Source organism: Puccinia triticina, chromosome 5A (assembly GCF_026914185.1).
Source record: "Puccinia triticina chromosome 5A, complete sequence".
Classification (NCBI taxonomy): Eukaryota; Fungi; Basidiomycota; class Pucciniomycetes; order Pucciniales; family Pucciniaceae; genus Puccinia; species Puccinia triticina.
The window spans coordinates 3284826-3296965 of NC_070562.1; the positions used below are offsets into that span (position 1 = coordinate 3284826).

A 12140-nucleotide genomic window follows, 5' to 3' on the forward strand; every position below is an offset into this window, starting at 1 on the left:
TGCTGGCGGGGAGTTCGAGCAATCTTTGATTTCACTTCGGAAGGCTTTCGATCTTTTGCGTCTGTGGTGTAGTAGTCCATTGTCCAGCTGAGGACTTCTTAGGGGGAGCAGTCATCAGCACTAATAACTGAGCTGCAATGATCTGGTGGGCTTAGCACCAGGCCATGCTGAGCAAGTCTGGAAGACTCATGGACTGAACAGGGAAGATCCCAATATTCCAGGGCCTTCCAGCCTGGTGTTCATTTGTATGAACTTAGTCCTAATTGAGTATTGGCTGGAGTATGCCGCATGTCAACTGGCAGTGGTTTCTCGAGTTTTTTTCATAGTGTCCCGTGGTAAATTAAAATACATGTTTCTGCCAAGTATTTGATATTGCTTTGCAAGGTAGTTGAAAATCTGTTCTAAAATAGTTCCAGTAATAACTAGAGTCAAGTTGGAGCTGGTTTTCAATTGAATTTGACTCCTTTCCAAAGTGCTAAACCCTAGTGTAGCTTATGAGAGAAGGGGAACAAGTTCCACCTTGATTGAAAAAATCAATTATGTACCCCCTAATTTAGTTAGGCTGTTACTTCTCCTGGATAGTCCCTGGATCCCCCCCTTTGGTTGCGCGTTGCCAGTTGGGCGACTTAATTTTGACACAATTCCTCAGGTTGATATTGGGGAAAATGCAATTGTGTTCCTGCCACCTGGTCCAATCTCACAAAGTCCCTCCGGGACGCCTTCCGCACCGTGCCTTCCGGCGCCGCCAGGGAGCTTCCACCGGTCGGCGCTATGCAACACGGAATTTCGGTACCACTCCAGGCGGAAATGGAGGGAATGATGTGGTTGGTGTTAGGTCGCTACTTGGCCCAACATTCTGGCATTATACATTGCCATGGAACAAAATATTCGCTCATACCATTTTGAAAGAATATTTATAAACCTCTGACATTCCACTAGTTAGGAGTTTTGAGTATTTTCTGAATCGACCATGGTACACATCACTACACACCCCGTGCTACATGCTACTACTAGCTTAGAATCCCTATTGGTACAGACTCAAAACACAAGAGATCTAAACCGGTATCACTCCGCAAAAAAATGAGTACATATGAAGAAGGCAAAGCCCCCACTGATCGGATGACTCGCTCATTATATTTTAGTCACCGCACTCCTCTATAGTCCTACCACCTACATAGCAAATAAAACTGGTCTTCAAAAAAACAATGCGCTTCCAAGATTATCACCACTCTTGTCTTTCTCTTCAACTCTTAGTAATCTGCGGGCTCAAGTTGGCTGTTATCGGTCGGCCTACTTTCACGAATGATATACACCTGATCCCAGAGCAACACACAATCACAGACGTTCCCAAAGCCGGAGTTCTACACAAAAAGATGAATTCGGTCTTGGAAAAAGTGAGTCCTACTTCGAAAAAATCGATCCCCACTCCGGGCCGACCAGGTATAACTCGTATTTTGTTTGAACTTATTTATCCAGCTATGAAGTGGCCTGATGAATGACCCGCTTTGAATAACTCTTTCTGCAATGCTACTTCTGCGAGTCTAGGATTTCAAAGGGCGCTTGACGGAGCGGATTTGATCGAACATCTTTACAAAGTGGTAGCCACGGAATTGCTCAAAAATGAAATGAAGCCACTACCAGCTGATGACGGCGAAATTGTGAATGTTCCGAATCAATTCATCAACACTGCCGACGCGCTCTTACTACAAGGTTACTCACTACCCCAGAATACGATTGACGAGCTCGAAAAGCTTCATGGCACAGTCCACGAGCTCCTCAGCGATGCAGATTTAGCAGCCGCGGATTCGCTCCCTGCAGGGAAGATCGAAATAATGATGAGCCGGTTCCGCGAGAAGATCAGGCCGCAGCTGATGAGGTATTTCTCGGAAAACAAAGATCCATCGAACGACTTGCATGTTCAAATTCAACAGGCATTGGAACAACGAGACCCCCGTGAAGAAACACCCAATCTCCGCAAGAAGCTTAACAGATCGGAGGCGTTGACCCGAAAGAAAGTTGTGGAGGCTTTTAAGAATGACATTGAGCAGGGTTTGATGTCAGATACGGAGGAGGATTCGAAGACACTTGGGACGGAGCGTCGGAAAAAAAAAATATCAACTGCAATTTTCTCCGTGTTTCGGAAGACTAAACCTGACCCTCAGCAAAACCCAGCCTCAAGCTCAAATGTGGGGCATTTCAACACTTAAGTGGACAGTGTCGACTTTTTGTGTAGAGGGAAAAAAAGCCGTGCTTTATAATTGTAACCGATGGCGCAGGCCCTCAGAACTGTGATAGGATTGTGATTTGGTCGACCTCTTTCTCAACTTGAATCTAAATGTTATATAATGTTTCCGGAGACACTTTGTTCACGAATTTTAGGCCTGCCGGGGGGCGCGGCGCGACTGGGAGGTTTTGTTAAGCTCGCTTTGCTCACTGCAAAAAACTCTGTACGAGCGGTGGGGGTGGTCAATCTGATGTCCCGCCCAGTGCGCAGATCCCAGGAGATACTTTGCACAATGCGAGGTCTCCAATCAAAACACACATCTTGAGTTTTTTCGTTTTGTTGAGAAAATGATGGAGGAGGTCTTCACGGGCCACTCAAAAGACATTTGGGCCGACAGGACCCCATACGATGCGCTAAGGGAACTGAGAAAAAAGCCTTCATGTAGCACGGCAGTTCAAGTGAGTGTTCTAAGCACTCAACCCTCAGCCAACTTGCCCAAGAGGGGATCAGCTTGGCAGGGTACATGGTTGCAGGGATGGGTATAAGAATAAGAATACATGTACAATATGAGAACCAATGTATATATTTATGCGAGGACATGTATAAGTACATAGAGGTATGTGGATCCCAAATTTGATGATGATGACGGTATGAATGTGATAGACTAGAATAAATCAAGCGGCAAAATATTCATAAGCTAATCCCCCAAATACTACCACAGAATAAACGAGAAGGGAAGGAGAAAAGAACTGAGGAGTGCGAATGTGAAGAGTAACGTGTTTACAGAGATTTGTGAAAGGCGAATGGAGGACGATAGATGTGTTTGGAAGGGACAGTAGGTATTATACAAGACACGCATTGCATTGATGATGATCCTTATAATGCGAGAAAACGAAAGATTTAAAGTTGATGACGATCCTGTTGCGAGAATAGAACGAATGAGATGGGAAGTATGAGGGAATAACAAAAGCATGACACATGTACCTATGTGGTAGGCACATACCACGGTCGCGAGAGAGAGGACAGGGGTCGCTCTGGATAGGGCGATGATCAAGGAGGATGATGATTATCTGAGGGGGCGGGTTCGAGTTGGTGATGGAGGTTGTTGGGTGGAGGTGGGGAGGGAGCGATGGAAGTGCCGGATTGAGAAGCATCAATGCTCGACGGGGTTCGGAGGAGTGTTGATGCTGGAACGCTGGGCGAGGAGAAGGATTGGCTTGATGATCTGGATGCAGTAGCCCCAACAGCAGCAGCAGGAGGAGGAGCTGGCGGTGGCGGAGTGGGGGGCGAGGTAGCAAAGGAGGAGGCGATGATGGTGGAGGCCTTCTTGGCGATCCGGAGGGGCGAGAAGAGTGTGGCCAAGGATGCGGATGAGGCGTGGGAGGAGGGGGGTTGTGAGGGGGGGAAGACGGTGAGGGGTGAGGGGTGTTGGAATGACTGTCGGGCGTGGTGGTCGAGTAGGATGGAGGAATGGTCTGAGCGGACGGAGGGGACTGATGGCGAGAGGAGTTGGTTGGTCGGATTGTGGTGCTCTCTGGCGTTGGCTGGGCTTGGCTGGTGGTTTGATGATGGCTCTGGATGGATGAGGAGCGGTTTGAGTTTGAGGGATGGGCTAGATTTGAGGCTTGGCTGTTGTTGGTGTTCGACAGGGTGTTGCGGATGGTGATTGATGAAGTAGTGAAGATGCTGGTGATGATGGTGCTGAGGAGGATGTTGCTGTTGTTGTTGTTGAGGCCAGAGCGAGTGTAGTTGGTCCTGAATCTTGTCCAGTTCGAGCTGGTGTGATTCGATCGAGTTCAGTTTCCGGGTGAGGTCTCGTTGCCGGATCCTGATCGAGCGGTCGAGTACGTTTTCGATCTTGGAGAGGGTCGAGAGACATTCTCTGGAGTTGATGGTCGATGCGAGTGCGTTTGTTGATGAGTCGATGAGCTGTGAGCTGATGGAGATGAGATGGTCGAGTAGGCTGTCGAGGGGAGCCTGCTGAGTGTGGCCCTGGGTTTCTGTGGTGTCAGGAGGAGTGTGTCTGTTCATGTTGAGCAGTTGGTTTGCTTACTATCATCCTGTCCAAACGAGTGAAGGGGTGCTTTTTTTTGGTTTGTTTTGTGTTTTTGTGGTGGGCTCATCGGATATGGAAAGAGGGAAGGCGGTGACTGCCACCCCGAACTCAGCACCAAGTCCCCGCATGCGCTCGGGGGGCCCCGCCTCCCGAAGGAAAGCGTCCCTCCGAAGGGACCCCCGTTCGAAAGGCTTTGTCCGGCTCCAGCTCGGGCACCTCCCTCGACCAAACCGGAAACTCATCAATCACCATGGACCAACAACAGAACCAGCAGAACCACTATCAGCAACAACAACAACAACAACAACAACAACAACAACAACAACAATATCAGCAACAATATCAGCAACATCAACAGCAGCAGCAATATCAGCAGCAATATCAGCAACAGCCGCAATACCAACAACAGCACCAATATCAGCAGCAGCAGCCACACTATCAGCATCAGCAGCAGCCATATCAGCAGCAGCAGCAGCAGCAGCAGTATCAGCCACAGCCGCAGAATCAGCAGCACCAATATGAATCGATCATAAACGATCAAATCGACAAACTCGACCTTCAGCTCCAAGCCACTTTCCGCTCGATCGCAGCTATCATCAACTACAACCTGCAGCTCAGAAGACTCAACATCACGCCCTTCATCCAAACCAACCCTAGCAATCTCCCACCAAGAGACCTCCTCGAGCAACTCAAACTCAACCTCGCCACATTCGATGGCATCCTACAGAACATCCAAACCATCACCGTACGCCCGATCCATGAAAACCACCCGAAGGAAATTCTAACTGCTTCTATCTCTCTCTCCCTCAGACCATGTCTATCGCAATCACCAGACGAGACCTGGATCAAGCAATCCAATCAAAACCACCCGACCAACCGCCCATGGAAATCGAACCCCTTCCGAACCAGAAAGCCACCCAGGAAGAGCCGATCATCATCGAACAAGACCCAGAGGTCGAAATACTAAACAACTCCCACCATTTACCAACCACCCAAAACCAACCCATCGATCTCACCTCACAGTCCCCATCACCCCAACCACCCAATCCACCCGAAACAGCACCAGCAACACCACCACCACCAGAAGCAGCAGCAGCCCAAGATCCTCAGAATGCTGAGCCTCCCACCCTCCCAGCCGATCAGCCAAGCCTACCACCAGAAGACCAACCGACGAGATCGAGCTTGGTGGATAGCCTGATCCCTCCACTTGATGAATCCACTCCCGACGACCAGCCGATCAAAAAACCAGCGCCGATCGAGATCGATCTCGACCGCGACTCGAGCCCCGAAACCGCACTCAACAACGTCCCCGTCACTCACGCCTCGAAGCAGAAACCTGCGCGGTCATCATCCGCCACCAGTCCGACGAGCCCCAACCCTGCTGGGGGTGAGCCCCCCGGGACGGCGAATCTGGACTTCAAATCCACCTCCGACCTCACCGACGGAGATCTCTTCGGCGACGGCAGTCTCTTCGGCAGCAGCCATCATGGCTCCGTCGTCCCCTCCCCTCTCAACCAGCACGCCCATGTCGTCCTCCCTCCCCCCTCCGAAAAGGACCAGAGCAACGACCATCAGCAGCCGAGCGAAATCGAGCAGAACAACGACCTTCAGCCCAAGAGTCTTTCGTTGCCCGATCACTCGGCGATCGTCCCCCTAGAAGAAGCATCTACCCAGCCACAAACTGCCAACCAGCCCTCGAGCGACGAGGCGGCCGATGTGCCGTCCTCTTCGATCACCATTGCTCAGCAGCAACAGCTTCCAATCGAGCCATCCGCCCAGCTCTCGGTCCCGCCGACCCAGGACCCGAGCGGGAGCGTGTCGGCGTCAAGCTCTCTGGCCAGCACGGGCAGCGCACTGGGCGACGCGGGACCGGTGGACATGATCACCACCCAAGCCGACCTCTCCGCCTTCCTCTCCAGCTTCTCCCAGCCCTCCTCGGCCGCCCACTCCACCGGGCCCAGCGGCTCCTCGTCGCCCGCCAAACAGGCCCTCGAACAGAACTCGGTCCCCGGCCTCATCGGCTTGGGCATCGACCTCTCCTTCCCCTCCCCTTCCTCTTCTTCTCTGCCTGCTGTCTCCAACCCTCACCATCTCCCTCTCCTCCCCTTCAACAATCAGGCTTCCGACATCCTGGGCTCCCTCGCTACCTCTACCGCGCCTCCTGCTCCTGCCTCTTCATCCGACGATACTCTCGGCCCGTCCTCGAGTGCCCTCACCTTCCCTTCCTCTACTCTGTCAACAGGTAGCTCTAATGGGATCGACTTCGCATCCATCTTCGCTAATATGGACCCCAAACCTCCGCCTTCCTCCTGATCCTCTGTAATCTTCTGGCCTATCATTATTGTGTATATTGCTTCCGTTTCATGTTGTTCCGATAAGTAATTGTTTCCGCTTCCAATGGGGTTTTCTTCGTGAGGTCTTTGTGAATTATAAAGAGAGGGTGGCAGCTTCTGAGATATCTGCTCTCATCCAAGTGTAGCCTGTAACCAGGTTGGAGCGCATGTGACAGAGCTCCAAACACTGGAGTCCCCGATAGTCGCGTCCAGATCAATCTCACCTCTCCCTCCCAGTACTCGCCCTCACACCTCGAATTCGGCTTCCAAGAAGTCAGTCTTTGCTAGTACGCGTCGGTCGCGGTGGAGGATCACCATCCCTCCGTTTCCCTCCTGATGACCTTCCATTTCGAAAGCCTGTGCAATCTAGCTTTCCTCGAGGAGCGACTCCGAAGGCTTGGGGAGTGCCGGCGGGCCCGATAGCCGCGCGGGAGTGTGTCCAGTTGGTCCCCAAATCAACTCGACGAGCCGATCTGAGAATGGAGCAACCGAATATTCAAAGTTTCGGGGCTTTTGGGAGGGTCACGAGCTCTGCAGTGTACCGCTCTCTGTAGGCTGCACCCGGGCGCTCTCGCTCTCTCGTGCAGCTCTCCAGCAGCCCGGTGGTGGACATAGCCCGTCTCTGACGGCGCATCGACCAACGGTGATGATTGAGAGGAAGGCAAGTGTGCTCGGACACAGTACGACCGCTCATCAAGAGAATCCACTCTTGGTTTGGGGGTGCATGGACCGGTCCTCAAGAGGATGTCCTTTCGGCACGGGCATGACCGGACGCCGGTCTCGCTTGACACAGCGGGGCAGCCCGCGCGGAGCGCTCTCCACACTCAACTCATGGAGCATTCAACTTTACTATAGAAAAAACTAAATTTTCAAAAGACTTTTAACCAGTTGGGAAAACGTTCTCAAAAAGCTGCTTTTGATTGGGATTATACCTACAGCATGACTGAATGAATGACTCTGGAATTACTCATATGGCTGAGGCACTCTCTACGTGTGTAGTGCAATGATAAGTGTGAAGAAATTTAAGATAATTATTTGGAAGTAACCCTTGAGTGAAATTTATCAACAAAAGTGTGATATGGGTTACTTGTATTGATTAATTCGGTTGTTTTAGTTGAAAAGGCTAAACTTATTTATAATGCTTTCTTCTCAATTTGTAGCGCCTTACGCACGATGTCTTGGGAAGATTGATCGAGTTGATTGACTTCAAATCGGAGTCTTTGGAGCTCGAGGTTTGCTTCCATGTTAAGGAAATGATGAACGGGATAAGTGATATCGAAAGGGATCTTTTGGCTGAGAGAGAGGGATTCGGAGGCTCTTTGAAGGAGCATTGTTGCCTCTTTCAGAAGCTTCATTCTTTGGTCAGAAGGGACCTCTAATCCCTGGCCATGAGAAGTGGTATGAACTAGCGATTTGAGCTCTTTGGGAAAGAGGAATTGCAGTTTGTCCCATTCCTTCTGCTTTAGTTGGTCTAAACTGAGAGTTTTTTGGGAGAGCTTCAATGCAAGATTTTGGTCTTCTACTCTATCTAGACATGCTTTCATCAGTTTTGGATCATTCGCCAGTTTCTGGAATGCTTTGTCCGCTGCTAAGTTTAGAGGTATCTTCCAGAGTGCCAGCTCAAGTATTGCAAGCTTTTGATCAAGATCTAAAGAGTCTTCAAACTCAATAGATTCTTCTAGATCAACCTCATTCCCCACATTATTGGAGGCAATTCTATCCTCCAACTGGTCCAAGCGATCCTTAAGACTATTGTCTTCCCTTTCTTGGATCTTCAACATGTCAATTGTAATTTCCCTCACTGCAGAGCCCTGTTCCTCACTCAGTTGTTTCCTGACGTGATTGATTAGGTCCGAGCTCTTGGTCTCCCATAATTGTGCTTTCATCCAGTCGTACCGTCTTGCAAATCGTTTAACCTCTTGAGTCTCTTGTTCTATGAAATGACCTGCTTGCCGATCTGGTTGATTTCCTGGGCTTTTAAATCCAAGATGTTTCGCTATTTTTTGAAATAACTCGGTTAATGCCTGCAATTTCTTTGGATTGGTATAATGGCCAAGACTTGCTTTTAATACCACATAAGCCTTTTGGTTCCTGACATTGTGCACCATTTTGTTGAGATTCAGTTGTCCATCTTCAAGCAATTTGTTGCTCTTGGACTCTAAAATCTCAACTAATTCCACATCATATTTAGTCCAGAATCGTCCCCCTCTTTCCTCGGCACTCAGGCCCTTGAGCGTTTCAATGATGTAATCTAGATCTTCCCCGGAGGTTTTGGCTGATTGAATTGCTTGAAGTTTTTGGAATCTTTCAAGAAGGTCTTTAGACTTCTGCTGTCTTTGAAATTCAATTGTCTCCTTTTTGGAGCTTTTTGAGACACCTGAGAATTTGATGCTATGATTAAGGTCAGGCTTGACTGATTCCAAGGATTTCCCAAGGATTTCAACTTCCGTCCAAGCAAGTTTTGCACTTGAAATGCTATCAATAGTGCCACGTAAATTTCTCAATCTTTTTTGATGTTCCGCTATATTTTTTCTATACAAGCGAGTTGATTGATGAAATGGATCAGCAAACAAAATAAATCCCAGTTCATTTTCATTTGGATCTGAGAGCTTCTTGCCATGTAGACCTGAATTGATTCTGAAACCTGCTTTCTTTGGCTTTTCATCCATAACAGGGCGCTTGTAAATTGAGGGCATATTTCCAGTTACCGGTGGCCTTTGAGTTTTTGATGGACCCAAAGACTGTGCTGGAGGCCTTTGAGATTCAAGAACACTCTTGGGACTTTCATGATTTGAATATATAACCGCAGTGGGTGACCCAATTTTTTTTTCCTGGTGTTGAGGTCTAAACCTTGACCTCAAGATGGTAAATGAAGGGCCGTCGTAAACTGGGCTGGAGACCCGTCCAGATATAATTTCAGGTCTTTTGCTTGCAATAACCATGGTGGATCGCCGAGGTGAAGGTCCATCGTTCTGGATAGAGTGTATGGAATCCTTTTCAGAAATACTTCCGGGACCGCGGTTTGATCCTGCGCCCCCGGTGGGTGGCCTGATGGCTTGTGATTGCGCAAAGCGACTCAGCGGAACCCTGGAGGTCGAGGGATTGTTATTTTGCGCAACAGTTTTGGAAAGCTGCCCTGAAATACTTCCGTGCCCTTGACTTGAAACCCTCCGGTCGGATGGCGCAATAATTTTTGATGGGGCAGTGAGCTTTGGATCTAGTGGCACTGGTGCCCTGGAAATGGAAAGAGTAGTTTCTGGCTTGGTAGGTCTGAAAGCATCCCTTGCAATATAAGTACTTTCAGTCCTTCCATCAGATGCTATCGTGAACGGTTGGTATGTCCTTTCAGGGGGTTGGTAACGGCTGAGCGGAGCTGTCTGGTGATATGAAGATGTAAGATATGATTTTGGAAGATACGCGTAGCCATATTGATTTTCAGAGGTGTGTGGATCAGCCAGGTTCACGAATGAGTGTGGAGAGAGCTCCATTGCAGCAATTTCTAATACAAGATCAAAAGTCAAAAGAATTAGAATGATGAACCTGTTCTTGGTGTTACGTAACGGTAATTCCAATGCCATTTTGGAAACTATTGCAAGATTTGTGAACTCTGAGAAATCACAATTGAGGAGGAAGTCTTCTTTTATGACCAAGACAATCACAGGTGGCTTTATCACCGCTATGGGTATGTCGAGGGCGCCGTCAAGGACCGACGTTGGTCAGTCCCGAGAATCCTACAGGCTTTCAAACCCCACGGTAGGCTCGTTCAGAATTGGGTTTCCTTAACAGAGGAATAAAAGCGTACACAAAGTCAAGACGAAGTTGATTAAACTCCCATTGTACATAAATGTGAAGTTTACCCAACGCCTCTGGCCAAAACATTTCACTCTAAATGTGACGCTCCGGTTGGCAAAGATGACGTGTCGTTTCTTGAATGCAGCACTAAACCCTCGATACGATTGTAAGAATGACTTCGGTCAGCCTAAAGTTCGAGCTCAAAGAGCGTCCATTGCTCAAGCCAAGGGGACGTTGATGAAGCTCCCCAATATCAAAGAGTGTTACCCGAGCGAAGAGCACGTTGATGAAGTTCGACAGTACAGGTCAAGTTTCCTGTAGTAGAAAGTCACCTGTGCCAAACCGTCACCCGAGTTGAAAGCTTCCCGTTGGCACGCAAATCCGGTGATCGATAATTTGTGGATTTTAGTTTCATTGGAGCATACTCACATGCCATGAATTGATCACATGGCCATTAATGGTCATGATCATGTGATTATGGGAATGCCTACAGGCTACGGGAGATGAAAATGGTGAAACAAGCTGAGAAGAGTGTGACCGGCGAGCTTGCCGGTTCGCTGAGCATCTTAACTTGAGCCTCTCGAGCGGAGGGTCCGGGGGACCCCGCCCGAAGGGCTCTCCGTACAAGAGGCAACAATGTCTGCAGGCTCGCAGACAAAACAAGGATTTGCAATCCCAAAAACACAGAAAAAACTTTAAAAATCAACAAAATATGTTTGTACAAAGAAATCTGAATAGGAAGGTTTCTTGGCAACACTGATGGGCATTCTCCCCTGAACGTTTTAGGGCAAATCTTCAAAACTGATTGAATGAATCCACCACAGGTGCACTGGAAGTCTTTGATAGGATTCTGAAAACCCAATTGGTTGGATAGTGGTTTCTGGAACCAAATTGGTCTGAATAAGGTTTGGGAAACAATTTGGTTACCAAATTAGTTCTAAAAACTGTTTTGTGAGAGAATGAGCACCTTTACCACAGGAATTTGGTTTTCAGAACCAATTTTGATTCTCATACACTACAAGAAAAAATCTAGAAACTGCAAGCAGGTTGGCAGTTGCTTGACTTTTGCTTGCAGTGATATACTTGGATAGCCAGTACAACTACCGGCTCCTCTCAATGACCAGTCACACCAGTCATTGAGAGGGCCATCAAGGGAGTGTGCTCTAGATGACCAGTAGGGAGGTGTATCCATGTACTCCTCTCTAGCTTGTCATCAAGAGAAGTATGTACACACCTCCCTCAATGGCCTGCAGTATTACTGGCCATCTGAGCTGCTCTCCTGAACATCTTGATGGTGGGCCAATGGTGGCCCCGCGGGCTACCCAGTTCCACCCAGTTCCCCAGCTGGGGATGGGTGGTACTTGGGGTTGATTGGTTCAAATTGTTTCTTTTTTTATAGTTTAATTTTTGTATTACAATAGTATATTATGCTAACAAGAATAATATTGAAAATTGAGGATGCTTGATAAATAATGGTTAAATTATCAACATTCCAAAATCTTCTGGGAAACCAGGCCTGTGACTTTTGAATTGCAGTGGCAAATATGCCTTGGCATCTAGTCCGGTATTTCATGAGGATTTTTATCTCCAAATAGTATCTGTGCAAATAAATTCAAAGCAGTAGCATATCTGAATTTGAAGATATCTCATTTTTGTAAAAAATAAAAAAACTCATGATAGAAATTTAAAAGTGTTTCTCTACAAGTCAGACTCAGATTGGCTGAATTTTTGCTTT

The 12140-nt window shown here is 48.2% G+C and overlaps 4 protein-coding genes across 4 annotated transcripts; 2 read left to right on the forward strand and 2 right to left on the reverse strand.

Moving 5' to 3' along the window:
- Positions 1–1205: 1205 nt before the first annotated feature.
- On the forward strand, positions 1206–2999 carry PtA15_5A396 (uncharacterized protein; the record flags this gene model as incomplete). Its single annotated transcript, XM_053169152.1, has 3 exons — positions 1206–1440; positions 1546–2018; positions 2946–2999. The coding sequence occupies 3 exons, from the start codon at positions 1206–1208 to the stop codon at positions 2997–2999; spliced, it is 762 nt and encodes a 253-aa protein (XP_053020378.1).
- Positions 3000–3274: 275 nt separating this feature from the next.
- PtA15_5A397 (uncharacterized protein) lies at positions 3275–4255 on the reverse strand (the record flags this gene model as incomplete). Its single annotated transcript, XM_053169153.1, has 3 exons — positions 3275–3419; positions 3495–3836; positions 3960–4255. 3 exons carry the CDS (start codon positions 4253–4255, stop codon positions 3275–3277), a joined length of 783 nt encoding a protein of 260 aa, XP_053020379.1.
- A 151-nt stretch (positions 4256–4406) lies between these two features.
- On the forward strand, positions 4407–6593 carry PtA15_5A398 (uncharacterized protein; the record flags this gene model as incomplete). The annotated part of the gene is made up of 5 exons (XM_053169154.1): positions 4407–4475; positions 4843–5025; positions 5091–5234; positions 5391–6284; positions 6399–6593. 5 exons carry the CDS (start codon positions 4407–4409, stop codon positions 6591–6593), a joined length of 1485 nt encoding a protein of 494 aa, XP_053020380.1.
- A 1153-nt stretch (positions 6594–7746) lies between these two features.
- PtA15_5A399 (uncharacterized protein) lies at positions 7747–10191 on the reverse strand (the record flags this gene model as incomplete). The annotated part of the gene is made up of 1 exon (XM_053169155.1): positions 7747–10191. One exon carries the CDS (start codon positions 10189–10191, stop codon positions 7747–7749), a length of 2445 nt encoding a protein of 814 aa, XP_053020381.1.
- Between the last annotated feature and the right edge of the window lie 1949 nt (positions 10192–12140).